General features: G+C 43.4%; 1 protein-coding gene across 7 annotated transcripts in view; it reads left to right on the top strand.

The window, feature by feature from the left end:
• Positions 1–19,116, top strand: part of ltbp1 (latent transforming growth factor beta binding protein 1) — a 161,363-nt gene that overhangs the window by 124,818 nt on the left and 17,429 nt on the right. For 3 of the 7 annotated variants that reach the window (XM_060933222.1, XM_060933219.1, XM_060933218.1), the window contains 13 exons: position 1; positions 1,900–2,136; positions 2,381–2,467; positions 5,503–5,628; positions 6,458–6,583; positions 6,756–6,881; positions 7,157–7,276; positions 7,355–7,477; positions 11,226–11,348; positions 12,428–12,553; positions 12,675–12,800; positions 14,459–14,584; positions 15,192–15,332. The exon at position 1 is cut by the window's left edge and continues 173 nt beyond it. In XM_060933222.1, the coding sequence (XP_060789205.1) occupies position 1; positions 1,900–2,136; positions 2,381–2,467; positions 5,503–5,628; positions 6,458–6,583; positions 6,756–6,881; positions 7,157–7,276; positions 7,355–7,477; positions 11,226–11,348; positions 12,428–12,553; positions 12,675–12,800; positions 14,459–14,584; positions 15,192–15,332 (1,588 nt within the window). The remainder of the gene's footprint in view (positions 2–1,899; positions 2,137–2,380; positions 2,468–5,502; positions 5,629–6,457; positions 6,584–6,755; positions 6,882–7,156; positions 7,277–7,354; positions 7,478–11,225; positions 11,349–12,427; positions 12,554–12,674; positions 12,801–14,458; positions 14,585–15,191; positions 15,333–19,116) is intronic. The other 4 variants (XM_060933224.1, XM_060933223.1, XM_060933221.1 and 1 more) reach the window with 2 other exon arrangements.

Below are 19,116 nucleotides of genomic sequence, written 5' to 3'. Positions count from 1 at the left end.
GGTGAGGACTCTCTCACACACACACACACACACACACACACACACACACACACACACACACACACCTCAACTGCCTTACCTTACCATGGTCCATCTCGTTTGTCTCCTCTCATCACACCACCTTTGTCTTTTGTATCTTTACATACGTGTGTGTGTGTGTGTGTGTGTGTGTGTGCCAACACTGCGCTTCGTAGATGCTTCTTCACGCCATCACGCTCCTTTTGCATTCTTCATGTGTGTTCTTCCTCTCTTCACGTCCGTTCTGTGTGTGTGTGTTTTTCTTTGTTTTTTTCTGTTAATTTTTTGTGAATCCTGAAGCTTTGTTATCGAAAGTCATAAATAATTTCGAACCTTAAAACCTTCACGTTATGTTCACACTAAACGTGGTGAGAGCGTTAAACGATCAGACATCGTTTGTTTTCTCTGTGAGACAGCGTCTCTCGGCGGCGAGACTGTTAGCGGTGGGACGTCAGAATAAAGTCGAAGTCCAGGCAAATTTATGGTAATGAGCTGTGATGCGCTTCGCCAGCAACCAGTCAGAATTTAGAAGTGTTGTGCTCTAAAGAATCCGAGAGAACTCAGGCGTGTAAATTTTGGTTCAAATTGTTCCCAAGCCGCCTGATACGGAGGAGACGTTAATAATTGTGGCGGTTGATTTCCTCGTGATTCAGTTCGAGTCTCTGTTTCGGACAGGAACAGAAAAACAACAAACCAAATAAACGGCACATCGAAATTTGAGTTCGCGCTGAGCATCAACACAAACATCACGCCACACAAATGGCTTTTAATTAGCTCGTTTATATCGTTACGTTATTTTCTCACCAAACACATGATCAGAATTGTTTTTTATTTTCCTTCATCAGTCGATTTCTTACCATCACATTTTAACGATTTCGTGAGACTTTCCAAGTTGAAATGTTCTGAACAAACTCATAGCCGCTGATTTCATCTACGTCTCTGAGCGTCCGCAAACCTCGACAGCGTCGCTGGCAGGGCGGCGAGAACGAATCTTAATGATCTCGCAGCGTTTAGTGTGAACGTACCCTTCACATTATTCAGGCAAGAATCATATCTTCATTTAATCACATATCCTACAGCATTTTAATATTTTTGTTGTATTATTAATTAGAAAAAGTGACTAATTACAGCTTAATAATCCAGTAATAATTATAAGAAGTATATTTTATGCAGTATATAAATAAATATATTATATGGTGTATTATATTATAAATATCGATATTGTGATAATTATGTTACGATACACATCATCTGCACTCTGGAATATTTTATAACTTAATTTTTTTTTTATTCCAAGCTGAACGGTAGCAGATGTTTGATGTCATTTTTTAAACTTAATCTTTAAAATTATCTTTTATTTTATTTTCAGTGTTTGAATTTTAGCCGTTTTAGTAACGTTTAAATAACAGTCTCCTCGATCTCACTTCAACTTTTCTTCATTTTTACAGCTTTAACACAGAACTTCAGTTTGTTCGCTAAATTATATATCACAGTACACACAGTATCATGTATCGTGATATGATATTTTTGTCATATCGCTCAGCCCTTTATTTACTGACTGTCTCATCTTTAAGTCTGGAGTAATTTGTGTGATGAATTGCAGGAGTTTCTCCATTTTGTTTTTACATTATTTTTTATTGCTGCAGCTTTGTTATTCAAGCCCCTGGCACACTGTGATGTTCACTTCTCAATCTGTGCTGAAATTTATATAAAACACCACATCCAGGGACATTCTGATTGAATTCTGAGGGTTCGACCAAAGTGGAAGCATTTTATCAGAGCCGTTTACGACGTACCATGGAGATAACAAGTTCCAATTCATTACCAAAACAATGGTTTTTAACTTCAGACAAAAGTAAACACTGTGTCTTTGTCTCTCAGCTGCGTTTAAGGAGATTTGTCCCGGCGGTTTGGGTTATCACGTGACCAATCCATACGTGTATAAACCCAAACCTCCTCCTCCTCCTGTAAACCCGGAGGTGTTCGAACGGGGCGATGGACACCGTCCTGTGATCACGCACCCGAAACCGACCATCGCCATCTCCCCGCTGCCCGTCCCCACCGTCCAGCAGCCCATCGAGGCTTTCAGCTTCACGGAGAGACACCTACCTGTCCCAGGTGAACCATAAATACAAACTCCGTCACAAAACGCGTCTACACTGATGTGTAAAGGTGGACAGGAATGAGTTCTGGGGAAGAATTTCTGTAAAGAAATCTCTCGACTTATCAGTTATGAGTCTGAACTAATACGTGATGTATAAAGTACAGTTCTGTACAGAGACAGGACAAAAACCTGAGTGTAATACAAGGATGAAAATGTGTGTGTGTGTGTTTTTCTCTCTCATTTGTTCCCTCTCTACAGTGGTGGTGGAGAAAACCTCACCCGCTGCTCCAGTCGTCATTTTACCATCCAGTGCTAGTCAGGACATTTACCCAACTCAGTTTGCAGGTACAAACTCACACACACACACACACACACACACACACACACACACACACACACACACACAGAGGATTTATTAGTGAGACTTTTCTCCGTCTCTATCCTGTGTCTATATTTACTCTGTGTGTGCTGTAATAAAATAAACCGCAGCCCTGCAGGTCCCCGTTAAACACTTCCTTTAAAATAGCGCCTGTCACTCAGCGGGGCCGTGTGGAACCTCAGCACTCCAAACACACACACACACACACACACCACGCTAACACAAACAGTTTCCTTTTCAGACGTGTCAGTTCCACGTGTGTTATTGCGTCCGTGCCTCCTTTTAGACTCTCGTTGCTGTGTTTATTTTTTTTCTGAAGTGTGTATCGGCGCTCATGCTGCCGTGCTGTATCCCGGCAACGCCGCCTCAGAACGCTGGGCTCTGTTTTATTTAGATGCGGCGTGCTGATGACCACACGTCCATATATAGCATGTGGTGTCACACACAACCTTTAGAAACCTTCAACATCACGCAAACACTCACCAAACTCCAGCGAGGAAAAACCAAACACACACTTCAGTGTCACTAAACCGAGCTGGATTTTATCTGCTGAACAGCAACACAGCCAGCTTGTGACCTCACTTCCTGAAGAACAGCTACTTCTAAACACATTCATTACAGTATAAACCATGTACTTTATTTAGGATTTCACATAATTTTTATGTATAAAATATTTATTATCTGTAGTTTTTGTTAGAAAATTGGCTGTTTGTTTGTTTAATTGCAACTTTTTACATTTTAGGTTTTACACTTCACTCCTCTGAACTTTTCCTGTTGTTCTTTTAAATATTACGTAAATATTAACTTTTAATGTTACAATTATTTATTAACTGTATAAATAAACACATAACAGAGTTACAACTTTCTAAAATTATTGTAATTTTCAACAGATATTAATAAACGTATAATATTGTATTTTTAAAAAATGAAAGAAACTAGCTGAGTAAAAGGTTTTATTATTGTCCTTTTACATCTAAAGTTAAACTTGTTTCAATTCTTTTGTAATTATTTATGATATAGAACAAATTGTGACATTTAAAATAAACTAAAGTTACTAAAACAAACACAACAGAGCTCTAGCTTTCTAAAATTCTTTGGATTGTTTTGATTTTATGCAAACTCATAAATTTTGAGGAAAAACAATAGCTAAGTAAAAAAAAAATAAAAAATCTTATGAATATAAAATAAAACCTTAACGTTAAAATAAAACCTTAGTGTTTTAACTTTTTTTGTGTAATTATTTACTATATGGAAAAATTATGAGACAAAATAGAAACTAATCTATTAAAGTTACTAATAAATATATCAGAGGGTTTTTTTTTCAACAGATATTAACATTGTAAAACGTAAGGAAAAAGTGAACCTGAGTGGAAATAAAGTTAATTATTGTCCTTTTAAGTGAAAAGTAAAGTCTGTATTTTAATATTTTTCCAATTAGTTTTTTGGAAACTTATTATAAATAAAATTATAATAATTTATTGATAGAAAAACATTAAGACTAGTCAGAACTAGTTGGGACATTTTTATAATTTCAAATGTCTCATCTCATCTCATCTCATTATCTGTAGCCGCTTTATCCTGTTCTACAGGGTCGCAGGCGAGCTGGATCCTATCCCAGCTGACTACGGGTGAAAGGCGGGGTTCACCCTGGACAAGTCGCCAGGTCATCACAGGGCTGACACATAGACACAGACAACCATTCACACTCACATTCACACCTACGCTCAATTTAGAGTCACCAGTTAACCTAACCTGCATGTCTTTGGACTGTGGGGGAAACCGGAGCACCCGGAGGAAGATATCGCGAAAAAACCAATTTTGACCTTTTTGGTGACCTTGACTGGATGACCCTCAAAATGTTGGAGGTTCTATTTGAGACCGATGCCCGTCTATCCTGAAAGTTTCATGAAGACTCATCCAGCCGTTTTCCCGTAATGTCGCTAACAAAAAAACAAAGAAACCCCACCGCAAACAATGCCTCGCCCCCTGGTGGACTCCGTCCCGGGCAAGCTAACAATCTGATATTTGATTTAAAGCTAACTCATAACAATAAATATTAAATGAATCTTTGAGGATATTGAAGGTGTTTTTATTTGCTAATAAATCTTTTGTGTGTAATGCTGATGAAATGATCATTCTGGAATGTTGTGTGAGTACTCCGGTCAACGATTTTTCAGAAGTTGTCTACTTCAGAGCTGAAATCAGCTGTTTGTTATGAAATGTGGTGTGTTGAATTCAAATATGACAATTAAAACAGCTGATTGGCTACGGCTTCCAAGATGTTTAAGATTTTACATTTTATCCTGATGTACATTGTGTAGATCGTAACGTTTTAAGTATAAATTGTAAACCTCGGCCTCTTCATGTGTTTATGGTCGGGTTACATGATATTTCACCTGTTCTCTTTATGTAACACTAGAAAATCAGCAAAAAGTTTATATCAATAAAATGTATTATCGACCAAATGGCAAAAAACAATTAAGTACTGAATAGGTTTAGTCCTTATTCAGTGTGTACGCAGTGCTTTTTGGCAGCTTGTCTCTTGTATTCATGAAACGGAGCATCTCTTGTCAAGCAAAGCCTTAATCGCGAGTGCACAGCACTGTATGAGGTTTTTGAGCGGATTTAGGGCACTTTGTTCAGCAGAGTGATGTAAGTTGACCTTTGGTTGCATCATCAGTGACTTCTAGGAATAACATGACATCATGTATGATGCAATACCGGCTTCAGGTTGCATCGTTTATTGTTTTGCCAAAAAAGTAAGTACTTTCCAAACCCACTCATAGATTTATTCACAGAGCTAATCTTGAAAACTGGAGCGAATGAACAATTTTAAGTTTCATTTTTGTTCTCAGCGACCCAGAATTCATAAAGTTTGACTATATTTATTTCGGAAGCATTTTGGCTGTAGTCCAGTGGGATCAGTGAATTTCAGGTAAATCCACGACACACACTCATTTTCTCTCCTCGGTGTTTCGTCGCTCTGCCCGTCTCTCTGTAGAAGTGGACGAGTGTGCGGTTAGTCCTCGTATCTGTGGTCAGGGGCTGTGCTACGATACGGCCGAGAGCTACACCTGCATCTGTAACGACGGCTACAAGCTGAACGACGAGGCGACCACCTGCGTAGGTGAGACACTCAACATTTACATCCACGGGGGGGAGTAAACAACACACATCTATAAATCTAATGTCCAGAGATTTAAAATGACATGTTACATCATGGAAGTTCAGATGTGTTCACAACTTTACAACTTTTACATAAAAAAAGATTTTATTTTCAAGTTGTTTCATTTTTACATATGTTCTGATTATTGTTTTATTCATGATCTCATTTTTAATGTTTTATTAACGTAAGCATTTCTACAACTGGCATATTAATTTATTATTATTATTATTATTATTATTATTATGCTGAAATATGTAAATGGTTGTTATTTATATTAGAAGGGGGCGGTGTTGTGCGATATGAGGAGATGATTTATTGTCACTGCACTTTTCTGACTCAGAGCAGCTGATCAGAGGATTCAGTTTACTCCTGATTTTGTTTTAGAAAGTATTTAATCTTTAAAATTACAGAATGTGACTTTTGTGCAGATTTTTTAAACAGACTTTCGGTAAAGATTTTTTTCCACATTTTTGTTACAGATTTTTTTACAGATATTTTTGCAATAAAATTATTTATTTTCCAGACATTTAATAACATAAAAATGCTTTGATGTGGTTTTTGTTGTGCTTTATTTTTATGAACGTACTGTATGTTTTTGTGAATAAAAACTCTAACAAAAACCTGGTGAAAATAAACTTGAGGATTTTTCATCGATACGCAGAATACCTCAGTGTTTCTGTGGGTTCTGATCCGAAAGAGTCGACCGCTTTCTTCTCTTCAGTGTTGATGAGTGTAATAACGGTGAGTCAGTAATGATGCGCTCTCAGGCTGATGTTATAATGTGTGACAGATGTTGATGAGTGTGTGGACGATCCTCACCTGTGTGTTCATGGCCGCTGTGAGAACACACCTGGCTATTTCACCTGTGTGTGTCAGCTGGGCTTTAATCTGGATGAGGAGGGAACCAGCTGCATCGGTGAGCATCTAGAACTCAGAACCTTAAACATAGAATCTCTAACCCAGAACCTAGAATCTCTAACCCAGGACAGTTTTAACTTTCTTCAGTATTTCAGACTCCATTGTGCCACATCTTTCTTTTTATTTGGTCTTTCTGTCAATTCATCTCTCTTCCCCCCTCTGTGTATCAGATATAAATGAGTGTGAAGCTCCGTATGTGTGTCCTGAGAACAGTGTGTGTGTGAACACAGCTGGTTCGTACACGTGTCGTCAATGCAGCAGAGGATACACTCTGGGTCAGAGTGGACAGTGTGAAGGTAACACACACACACACACACACAGAGTAAAACAGGTTATGAAATGCTTTGTCGATATTACAGTGAGATTTTGGTCACCTGCTGGTCTGTACCTCCACTAAACACCTGGACCAGCAGTCACTATGGCAACAGCCAAGTGGTTTACGACTCTCATATCAGCTCAGCACAACTTCTTTACACAGAGTTATTTCTTCATTTCTTTAATTTTCATGATCCTGTAGTCGTGTCTGCTCAACAAGTAACAATACCCCCCCCCCCCCCCCCCCCTTCTGTAGATGTAGATGAATGTCAGAATGGGAGTGTGTGTCCGACGGGTGTGTGTTATAACACACTCGGCTCGTACATGTGCAGCCCGTGTCCTGAAGGCTTCCAGGGCAAAGACGGCAAGTGTGTGGGTAAGAAATGTCCTTATCAGTGTGTGTGTGTGTGTGTAGTTTTGTGTTTATATCACATTGTACACTCTGTGTGTGTAGATATTGATGAGTGTGTGGATGGATCCGTGTGTGCTCACGGTCAGTGCTCCAATCATGAAGGTTTCTTCATCTGTACGTGTGACGACGGCTTCATTCCCACTCCAGACCGCAAAGCCTGCACAGGTAAACTACACACACACTGCACGGGTAAACTACACACACTGCATGGATAAACTACACACACACTGCACGGGTAAACTACCCACACACTGCACGGGTAAACTACACACACACTGCGCGGGTAAACTACACACACTGCACGCGTAAACTACACACACTGCACGGGTAAACTACACACCCACTGCACGGGTAAACTACACACACACACTGCGCGGGTAAACTACACACACACTGCGCGGGTAAACTACACACTCTCTGCACGCATAAACCACCCAGACACTGCACGCGTAAACTACACACACACACTGCACGGGTAAACTACACACACTGCACACATAAACTACACACACACTGCGCGGGTAAACTGCACACACACTGCGCGGGTAAACTACACACACACTGCGCAGGTAAACTACACACACTGCGCGGGTAAACTACACACACACTGCGTGGGTAAAATACAAACACACTGCGCGGGTAAACTACACACTGCACGGGTAAACTACAAACACACTGCACGCGTAAACTACACACACTGCGCGGGTAAACTACACACACTGCGTGGGTAAACTACACACACACTGCACGGGTAAACTACACACACACTGCACGGGTAAAGTACACACACTGTGCGGGTAAACTACACACACTGCGCGGGTAAACTACACACACTGCGCGGGCAAACTACACACACACTGCGTGGGTAAACCACACACACTGCGCGGGTAAACTACACACACACTGAGTGGGTAAACTACACACACTGCACGCGTAAACTACACACACACTGCGCGGGTAAACTACACACTGCGCGCATAAACTACACACACACTGAGTGGGTAAACTACACACACTGCACGGGTAAACTACACACACACTGCCCGGGTAAACTACACACTGCTCGCGCAAACTACACACACTGCACGGGTAAACTACCCACACACTGCACGGGTAAACTACACACACACTGCACGGGTAAACTACCCACACACTGCATGGGTAAACTACCCACACACTGCACGCGTAAACTACCCACACACACTGCACGGGTAAACTACACACACACTGCGCGGGTAAACTACACACACTGCACGTGTAAACTACACACACTGCACTGGTAAACTACACACACTGCGCGGGTAAACTACACACACTGCACGGGTAAACTACACACACACTGCCGGGTAAACTACCCACACACTGCACACGTAAACTACACACACACTGCACGGGTAAACTACCCACACACTGCACGGGTAAACTACCCACACACTGCGCGCGTAAACTACCCACACACTGCACGCATAAACTACCCACACACTGCACGGGTAAACTACACACACACTGCGCGGGTAAACTACACACACTGCATGCGTAAACTACCCACACACTGCACGGGTAAACTACACACACACTGCGCGGGTAAACTACACACACTGCGCGGGTAAACTACACACACACACTGCACGGGTAAACTACACACCCACTGCATGGGTAAACTACACACTCTCTGCACGAATAAACCACCCAGACACTGCACGCGTAAACTACACACACACACACACTGCACGCATAAACTACACACACACTGCGCGGGTAAACTACACACACACACTGCGCGGGTAAACTACACACACACTGCGCAGGTAAACTACACACACTGCACGGGTAAACTACACACACTGCGCAGGTAAACTACACACACACTGTGCGGGTAAACTACAAACACACTGCGCGGGTAAACTACACACTGCGCGGGTAAACTACAAACACACTGCGCGCGTAAACTACGCACACACTGCGCGGGTAAACTACACACACTGCGCAGGTAAACTACACACACACTGCACGGGTAAACTACACACACACCGCACGGGTAAAGTACACACACTGCGCGGGTAAACTACACACTGCGCGGGTAAACTACACACACTGTGCGGGCAAACTACACACACACTGTGTGGGTAAACTACACACACTGCGCGGGTAAACTACACACACACTGAGTGGGTAAACTACACACACTGCACGCGTAAACTACACACACTGCGTGGGTAAACTACACACTGCGCGCGTAAACTACACACACACTGAGTGGGTAAACTACACACACTGCACGGGTAAACTACACACACAATGCGCTCGTAAACTACACACACTGCACGGGTAAACTACACACACACACTGCACGGGTAAACTACACACACACTGCGTGGGTAAACTACACACACTGCACGCGTAAACTACACACACACACTGCACGGGTAAACTACACACACTGCACGGGTAAACTACACACACACTGCACGCGTAAACTACACACACACTGCACGGGTAAACTACCCACACACTGCACGGGTAAACTACCCACACACTGCACGCGTAAACTACCCACACACTGCACGCGTAAACTACCCACACACTGCACGGGTAAACTACACACACACTGTGCGGGTAAACTACACACACTGCGCGCGTAAACTACACACACACTGCACGGGTAAACTACACACCCACTGCACGGGTAAACTACACACACACACTGCGCGGGTAAAGTACACACACTGCGCGGGCAAACTACACACTCTCTGCACGCATAAACCACCCAGACACTGCACGGGTAAACTACACACACTGCACGCATAAACTACACACACACTGCGCGGGTAAACTACACACACACACTGCGCGGGTAAACTACACACACACACTGCGCGGGTAAACTACACACACACTGCGCGGCTAAACTACACACACACTGCGCGGGTAAACTACACACACACTGTGCAGGTAAACTACACACACACTGCGCGGGTAAACTACACACACACTGCGCGGGTAAACTACACACACACTGCGCGGGTAAACTACAAACACACTGCGCGGGTAAACTACACACTGCGTGGGTAAACTACAAACACACTGCGCGCGTAAACTACACACACTGCGCGGGTAAACTACACACTGCGCGGGTAAACTACACACACACTGCACGGGTAAAGTACACACACTGCGCGGGTAAACTACACACACTGCGCGGGTAAACTACACACACTGTGCGGGCAAACTACACACACACTGCGCGGGTAAACTACACACTGCACGCGTAAACTACACACACACTGCACGGGTAAACTACACACACTGCACGCGTAAACTACACACACACTGCGTGGGTAAACTACACACTGCGCGCGCAAACTACACACACACTGCACGGGTAAACTACACACACTGCGCAGGTAAACTACACACTGCGCGCGTAAACTACACACACACTGCACGGGTAAACTACACACACTGCACGGGTAAACTACCCACACACTGCACGGGTAAACTACCCACACACTGCACGGGTAAACTACACACACACTGCACGGGTAAACTACACACACACTGCACGGGTAAACTACCCACACACTGCACGGGTAAACTACACACACACTGCACGGGTAAACTACCCACACACTGCACGGGTAAACTACACACACACTGCACGGGTAAACTACACACACACTGCACGGGTAAACTACCCACACACTGCACGGGTAAACTACACACACTTTTTGAAGGGATCTTGCCTGTGCGTTGGCCTCGAAACTGCGAAAATAGTCAGAGATGATTTCACTCGTTCTGTACGTAACGGAGGCCAAATCAGTTTGTCTGACCACCACTTCATTCACCAGAAGTAAACTTGCAAACAAAGCGACCTGTAGGTGTGTGTGTGTGTGTGTGTGTGTGTGTGTTACAGACATTGATGAGTGCCAGGATGAGAATGTGTGTATGAGGGGTCACTGTGAGAACACGGAGGGAGCGTTCGTCTGTCACTGTGAGAGTGGATTTACAGTCTCCGAGTCAGGAGAGCAGTGTGATGGTATACACACACACACACACACACACACACACACACGCATGCGCACGCACACACACACAGCGGAGTGCCATTATAATACGGATCCCTATTACATGAAAACCGCTGTAATATGGTCAGCTCATGGCTCCCAAAAGTTAAACTGAATTTATGCAGCTGCACTCGAGAACAACAGTCTCAGACTCAGAAGGAGAGTTACGTGAACTGCGTTCTGGTTTGAATGCAGCGATACTCCTGCAGCAAACGTCACGCGTCTACAAAACGTACTTCATTTCATCCGACTACAGACCTGCACGAGATTTCAACAAACAAAAGTTACAGACTGTTTCACTAAAACCCCAGACTGAAGCGTGCTGTGTTCTACACGCTGCCTGACTGAACAATTCTCATTTACTTCTTATTACATGCAGTTAATTATTACACGATTGTCCATGTTCTTCTCACTGATATCGTCAGTTTATAATGACTTGTAATTAACTCACCGCTGGATAGAATTATGCTTACAGTTATTCAGAGCAGAACAAAACCTGTATCTTTGATACCCTGCAATGCAAACACATGATGTTGCAATAAAAAAAAAGAGTTTTGTAAAGAATACATTTTTTATATTTGCATATATGCACATAAATAAAATTTATTTAAATCACATATATTATCATCTTTGAGGTGCGCGAAAGGCGCTGAAAGGCACGAGTGCAGCTTCAACAGGCAGTTAAATATTTTATGGCATATGATTCGTTACATTGACAGTCAACAATTAAAAAATAAGAGTCACTGGCATGGTGAAAACCAATCATAGTTCTTGCAATTTCTTCACTGGTTATCTTCAGGAAACTGGTTTATCTAAAAAATAAAGCTGATAGAATGTTTTTTACTCGAGCCATGCCAGGTTTCTAATCCGTTATGACACGGATTCACTCAGAACACGGTCAGATTCTTTGGATCCCGACTCCCGTGTGATAACGGCGCTGCACTGTACACACTATAGAGACATCATACAACACAATACACGTGCATCATACAATGTTTATGCCATACAGTATGGGGATTTGACACAACAGCGTTACCGTGTGTGTGTGTAGATGTGGATGAGTGTCGGGAGCTGTCAGGGCTGTGTGATGGTGTTGGTCAGTGTGTGAATAACATCGGATCATACCACTGTAACTGTCCCCTGGGGTACCGGCAGGTCAACGGAACTCGCTGTCAAGGTAACACACACACACTCACAAGAAACTGTTCTTTTTTCCTGACTGTTCCTTTTGTCCATTCTTACATTTGTGTGTGTGTGTGTGTGTGTGTGTGTGTGTGTGTGTGTGTGCGCGCGCACAGATGTAGATGAGTGTGTAGAGGAGACTGTGAGGCCGCACAGTGTGGAGTGTGTGAACACAGAGGGCTCATTTTACTTCATCTGTGAGCATGGATACACCTGGACACATGATCCACCCGCATGTGAGGGTAAGTATGCACACACACACACACACACACACACACACACACACACACACACACACACACACACGTCAGGATGGAGGGAAATATTGCTGAGTGTAAAGTATTCCTGAGTGTCTAGACGGCAGCTGAAACGTTTCCTCTTTTACTGCAGGATAAAAAAAAATAAGAGCAAGACAAATGTGAAAGACATTACAGCCCCTCCTCTGTGTGTGTGTGTGTGTATGTGTGTGTGTGTGTGTGTGTGTTACCCACAAATATGTCTATCCTTCTCCCTCCCCCTGTCTGTTTGAGAGCCTGTGTTGTGTATTAATATATAAGGTGTGAGAGGAAGAGGAATGTGCGTATGGTGTGCGTGTGTGGTGTGTGTGTATGTATGTGCTGTGTGTGTAGGTGCATGTGTGCATGTGCGCGTGTGTGTGCGTATGTGTGGTGTGTATGCGTAGGTGTGTGTGAGTGTGTGTGTGTATGGTGTGTGCGCGCGTGTGTATGGTGTGTGTGTGTGTGTGTGTGTGTGTGTGTGTGTGTGTGTGCGCGTGTGTGTATGGTGTGTGTGTGTGTGTGTGTATGGTGTGTGTGTGTGTGTGTGTATTGGTGTGTGTGTGTATGGTGTGTGTGTGTGTATGTGTGTGTGTGTGTATTGGTGTGTGTGTATGGTGTGTGTGTGTGTATGTGTGTGTGTATGGTGTGTGTGTGTGTGTGTGTGTGTGTATGGTGTGTGTGTGTGTGTATTGTGTGTGTGTATGGTGTGTGTGTGTGTATTGGTGTGTGTGTGTGTGTGTATGGTGTGTGTGTGTGTGTGTTGTGTGGGTGTGTATGGTGTGTGGGTGTGTATGGTGTGTGTGTGTGTATGGTGTGGGTGTGTGTGTTGTGTGGGTGTGTATGGTGTGTGTGTGTGTGTGTATGGTGTGTGTGTGTGTATTGGTGTGTGTGTGTGTGTATGGTGTTTGTGTGTGTGTGTTGTGTGGGTGTGTATGGTGTGTGTGTGTGTGTGTGTGTGTGTGTGTGTGTATGGTGTGTGTGTGTGTTGTGTGGGTGTGTATGGTGTGTGGGTGTGTATGGTGTGTGTGTGTGTGTGTATGGCGTGTGTGTGTGTGTGTGTGTATGGTGTGTGTCTGTGCCTGTGTGTGTGTGTGTGTGTGTGTGTGTGTGTGTATGGGGTGTGTGTGTGTGTGTGTATCGTGTGTGTGTGTGTGTGTGTATGGTGTGTGTGTGTGTGTGTGTATGGTGTGTGTGTGTATTGTGTGTGTGTGTGTGTGTGTGTATGTGTGTATGGTGTGTGTGTATGGTGTGTGGGTGTGTGTGTGTGTGTGTGTATGGTGTTTGTGTGTGTGCGTGTGTGTATGGTGTGTGTGTGTGTGTATGGTGTGTGTGTGTGTGTGTGTGTGTATGGTGTGTGTGTGTGTGTGTGTGTGTGTGTGTGTGTGTATTGTGTGTGTGTGCGTGTGTGTATGGTATGTGTGTGTGTGTGTGTATGGTGTGTGGGGGTGTGTTTACAAACCTGCTAACATCTGCACATTTTGTGTAACTCTGTATTTAATCATGTGAGTAATCACACTGCTGAGTTCTCACTCAACTCCACCTCTCTCTGTCTCTCTCTCTGTCTCTCTCTCTGTCTCTGTGTCTGTCTGTCTGTCTCTATTTCTCTGTCTCTCTCTCTCCAGATGTGGATGAGTGTGCTCTGAACAGGAGTGTGTGTCAGCACGGTGTGTGTCAGAACACTGTGGGGTCGTTTTTCTGTCAGTGTGATCCGGGATATGAGGACAAACACGACGGCAAGGGCTGTGAGGGTGGGAATAATAATAATAATAATAATAATAATAATAATAATAATATAGAAAGAAAGTCCTTCCCGCACCATATAATCTCTGTTTCGTAGCCCTCGGCCTCTCGCCTGTTACATAGCTAGGGTTACAGCGGGGGGCGGGTCCTCTGGTAACCGCGAGAGTTTGACTCCCCACTCACATCTTTATTGCAGCGTGCCTTGCCAGACGGCAGTCGGTACCATTTTTATGATGATCTTTGGTACGACCCGACCGTGAGTAGAACTCATGATCTCCTGATTGAGAGATGGACACGCTAACCACTAGGCCAACTGACATTAATAATAATAACAATAATTACTTCAAACTAAATATTCACGTTCTTTGTACACGTCCCACGTGTGGCCTGACGTTTCTTCAGTTCCCTGTTTGACACAAAAAAAATCCTAATCAGCGTGGTTTTGTCTTCTCCTGTCGTATACAAGCTCTCATTAAATACTATCAGGAAGAAATGTAATGCGTGGAAGGAATTAGCAGAGATCACAACCTGGACCCTGTTATCACAGTGTGAGGGGGCGGGGCCAACTGAACGAGTAAACCATACTGAGTAATCAGATCTTTCTTTCTTCTGTAGATATGAACGAGTGTGAGCTCCTGAGTGATGTGTGTGGTGAGGCGGTGTGTGAGAACGTACCAGGTTCTTTCGAGTGTGTGTGTCCTGAAGAGGGCTTCGAGTTCAACCAGATGACGGCAAAGTGTTTACCTGCACCGCAAGGTAACACAAACTTTTGAACATTTAGATGTGTTCCCTTTTTTTTTTTTTTATGAGTAATGAAAGAAAGCTAAATGAAAATGATTTTATTTCGCATGAAATTATTCTCCTTTGGGCGAAAATGTCCTGTTACAGAGTGATATTTTACAGAACCGGTCCTGACCAGTTTTACCTCAAATTTAATTATTTCTACAAACATGTCGTGTCTATTTAGAGCTTGGATTGTCTCAGAACTTTAAGAAAAACTCATGAAGCTGGGTGAGAAGATCCTGGAAGGGTGCAAAGCTTCTTCAAGAATCATGTTAACAAGTTAAAATATAAAATAATTTCATTTTGTTTCCCACTTTTTTCATAACTTTATCATTTTATTGTGTTCGTGTTTTCATTATTCTTCTAAAATAGCTGAAAAAGCAAATATTTCTGTTAGGAGAGTATGGGTGCACTAACTTTTGATTGGTAGTTCATTCAATACAGCTCCATCCATCCATTATCTCTAGCCGCTTTATCCTGTTCTACAGGGTCGCAGGCGAGCTGGATCCTATCCCAGCTGACTACGGGCGAAAGGCGGGGTTCACCCTGGACAAGTCGCCAGGTCATCACAGGGCTGACACATAGACACAGACAACCATTCACACTCACATTCACACCTACGCTCAATTTAGAGTCACCAGTTAACCTAACCTGCATGTCTTTGGACTGTGGGGGAAACCGGAGCACCCGGAGGAAACCCACGCGGACACGGGGAGAACATGCAAACTCCACACAGAAAGGCCCTCGCCGGCCACGGGGCTCGAACCCAGGACCTTCTTGCTGTGAGGCGACAGCGCTAACTACTACACCACCGTGGTCTCTGTAAGTTTCGTCACTTCTCAACTCCTCCGTGGAGATTTACAGATTTAATTATTTATTTTACAGCGTGTTATTTTATCAACGCCCACTCAGGGATAAATAAAGTTTGCTCTGCTGTAATTTGACTCGGTTTCCCTTTAAATTATTATTATAATTCCCTTTAAAGCAACAGAATGTGGTGAATGTGTCGGGACACTCGGCGGCCGTGGTGGTGGTGCTGCGGCTCTGATCACGCTGCAGAGAGAAACGCGTCTGATGGACGAGTCCTGGATGAACAGCGATACTGCAGGAATGGGATGTGGTCTAATCCTCAGAGGGAATTCAAAAGGACCTCAGACATGTCAGGACCAAAGTGTAAAATCACATAAAATAAAACTTAAACACTTTCCTACACGGGATTCCATTCATTCATAATTAAGCATCGGAGATGTCCACAAGCACCGGTGACCAGTGGTTTTCTCCGCCTACACAGACGGTCTGCGCTGCTACTCGATCCCAGAAAAAAAATAAAAACTTGCCTTTCAGTGTTCAAGTGATTTATATCATCTCCAGTGTCCATAATTTGCTGCAAATCCAATTATTCCACCAGGAAATTGTATTTGATTCAGGTCATGACTGGAAGTGACGCCATATTTGTTGACTAATTTGTTGACGGAAACTGGAGACCAAGCCGAATCACAAGACGAGGATCATAGTCGAGAAAACAGGCAGGGATCGATCGATCAGTAAACAGGGCAACGGAGACTAGACTAGAGAGCGAGGTGAGATAAACAGGAAACTAGCTTGAGGAACCGGGACGGCTGAGTAAGTAAACAAACGGCTCGGTACACAGGAGTGAACACTGAACAATACTTCGCGTCTGTGAAGTGTGAGAGGGAGGCTTAAGTACCAGGGGAAGTAATTAGTGGAATGAAAGACAGAACTCGGGTGACAGAGGGCACTGTGGATCTTGGGAGTTGTAGTTAATGGAATCCATGTTTGTAGTTCGTCTCGAGCTGTCGCTTTCAACGCAGTTACTGACAATTAGCACTCCTCTGGCGCACTGCAGTGGCTTTGTGGCTGCAAATTCCAAAGCCACCCAATACTTTTTTTAGCTGGCGACTTCAGATTTTCTGGCAAACCCTGAGACATGTAACAATATATCACGTGATAACAAATCATGATACAATTTTATGATGATTCACATCGATGAAATAAAAAATGTATCATATTTGTTATCAGACTGCGTAATCTCTTACTTTTAGTCGCCTCGCTGTAATTGTGTTGTTTAGACAGCAGAGGGTACAGTAATGTACAGTAGCAGGAATACACGTGACTTCACTGTAGGTGGAAGTAACACAGCTCTAATGCCATGAAAACACACAAAAATCAGGTATAAAGTGTGAAAGAGCTGCTGTGTGATTGTGTACAAACAGTTTTTATCAGAAATTGTCACTGTCTCTCGTTACAGACTGCTGAAAGAGAAAGAAAAGAGAAACAAATGGAGGCAGAACAAATGTTCATAAAGTTTATTAAGAAAAGGAATATTTCTTAACTTTTTCATTTTTAATCAAAGGCATTTTTAGTTAATAAGCGTGTATATTTTACTCCATATATATTTATAAATGTGGGTAAATAATTATTGCTGAGTATTAAGAAAATGAACCAAAAGTGTTTTTGATTGGGCGTATCTGCATGTCTCACATCAGCCTGGTAGCAGCAGGCCACTCGTCCGGATCAGGAGACGGCTCACTCCATCACAGTTACACCACAGCACTGATGAGTCCTGCACTAAGCTGTTGATTAATTCTCTCTAACAGCAGCTCTGACTGTAGTGCAGGTTTATATTAATGCTCTCACTCTGATATCATTTCTATAGTAACGGCTCATTCAGTCATGAATTTGAAAATAAAGAGAATATAAAAAGGACATTACAGTTTTTCATCCTCTGTCCTTTTTTTAAAGGTCATAGGCAAGGGTCAGAGGTGAAATGTAGAATATCAACTTTAATGTCTAGAAGAACGACCCAAAAAGCGAATTCAATCTTCCTGGTGTCTAATTTGCACCCTAAAATTGAATAAAGCGGTTAAAATATACTGTTTTGCCCAATTTCCAAAGCTTTGTTTACATCTCACTTATGCGCACTTTCACCACCAGGGGCCCGTCGCCGTGACGTCATTTAAGCCAAACAGACTGGGAGCAGTTCTGTGTTTACCTGCAAACCGAGCACACGTGTACAGACTTTGGTCGTGAGAGGTTGTGTAAAACGTCTGAAAGCGAGAGCGATTTTGAAGCAGGAACTCTCCAGATTGAATATCGAGAGGTGAAACCGTATCTGTATGACCCTATGGCCGTTGTGAAGCAATCGGTGAATGTGGCTCACTGGTTTGACCGTGCGGCCTCGGAATCGGACAGCGACTCGGCCGACTCTGACCGCGGTGACCCCGGACCTCAACAAGACTCGCGCCCAAACGATTTATCCTGGTAGTTATGATAAATTCCTACTTTCGTCGTAATACTAAATAAGAGCCCTTTTGAAGAATAATTAAACCGCCTCCCTAGTGGATATAGGGAACGATTACTGGACAGCGCGCCGGTAGGCCACATTAGCCTGCCACCCGCGGCATTATACTATTTATAGCCGACTCTAAGCGAGGAAATATCCCTCTGTCTCATTTCCACAATGATTGTACAGGATCCCTCAGGATTCTTGACTTGTCAATTGCAAGCAAAAGTAAAAATGTTTACCTCCAATCTTCTCCTTTTTGCTTCAGCGTTGCTGCTCCGTTTCTTCTTTGACCGCTTGATTTTGTTTCACGCGCACAATCCACTCTCTCTGCCTCGTCTCCTCTTCCGGAAAAAGCCAACCCTCTCGCTCCGCCTCTTCTCCTCTTCTGGAAAAAGCCAATCCACTCTCTCCGCCTCTTCTCCTCTCTCAGTAAAAGGTAAAAACTTCTTC

The sequence above is a fragment of the Neoarius graeffei genome, chromosome 11, assembly GCF_027579695.1.
Source record: "Neoarius graeffei isolate fNeoGra1 chromosome 11, fNeoGra1.pri, whole genome shotgun sequence".
Lineage (NCBI taxonomy): Eukaryota > Metazoa > Chordata > Actinopteri > Siluriformes > Ariidae > Neoarius > Neoarius graeffei.
The sequence above is the reverse complement of the archived record's forward strand: the minus strand, read 5'-3'. Positions and strand labels throughout refer to the sequence as shown.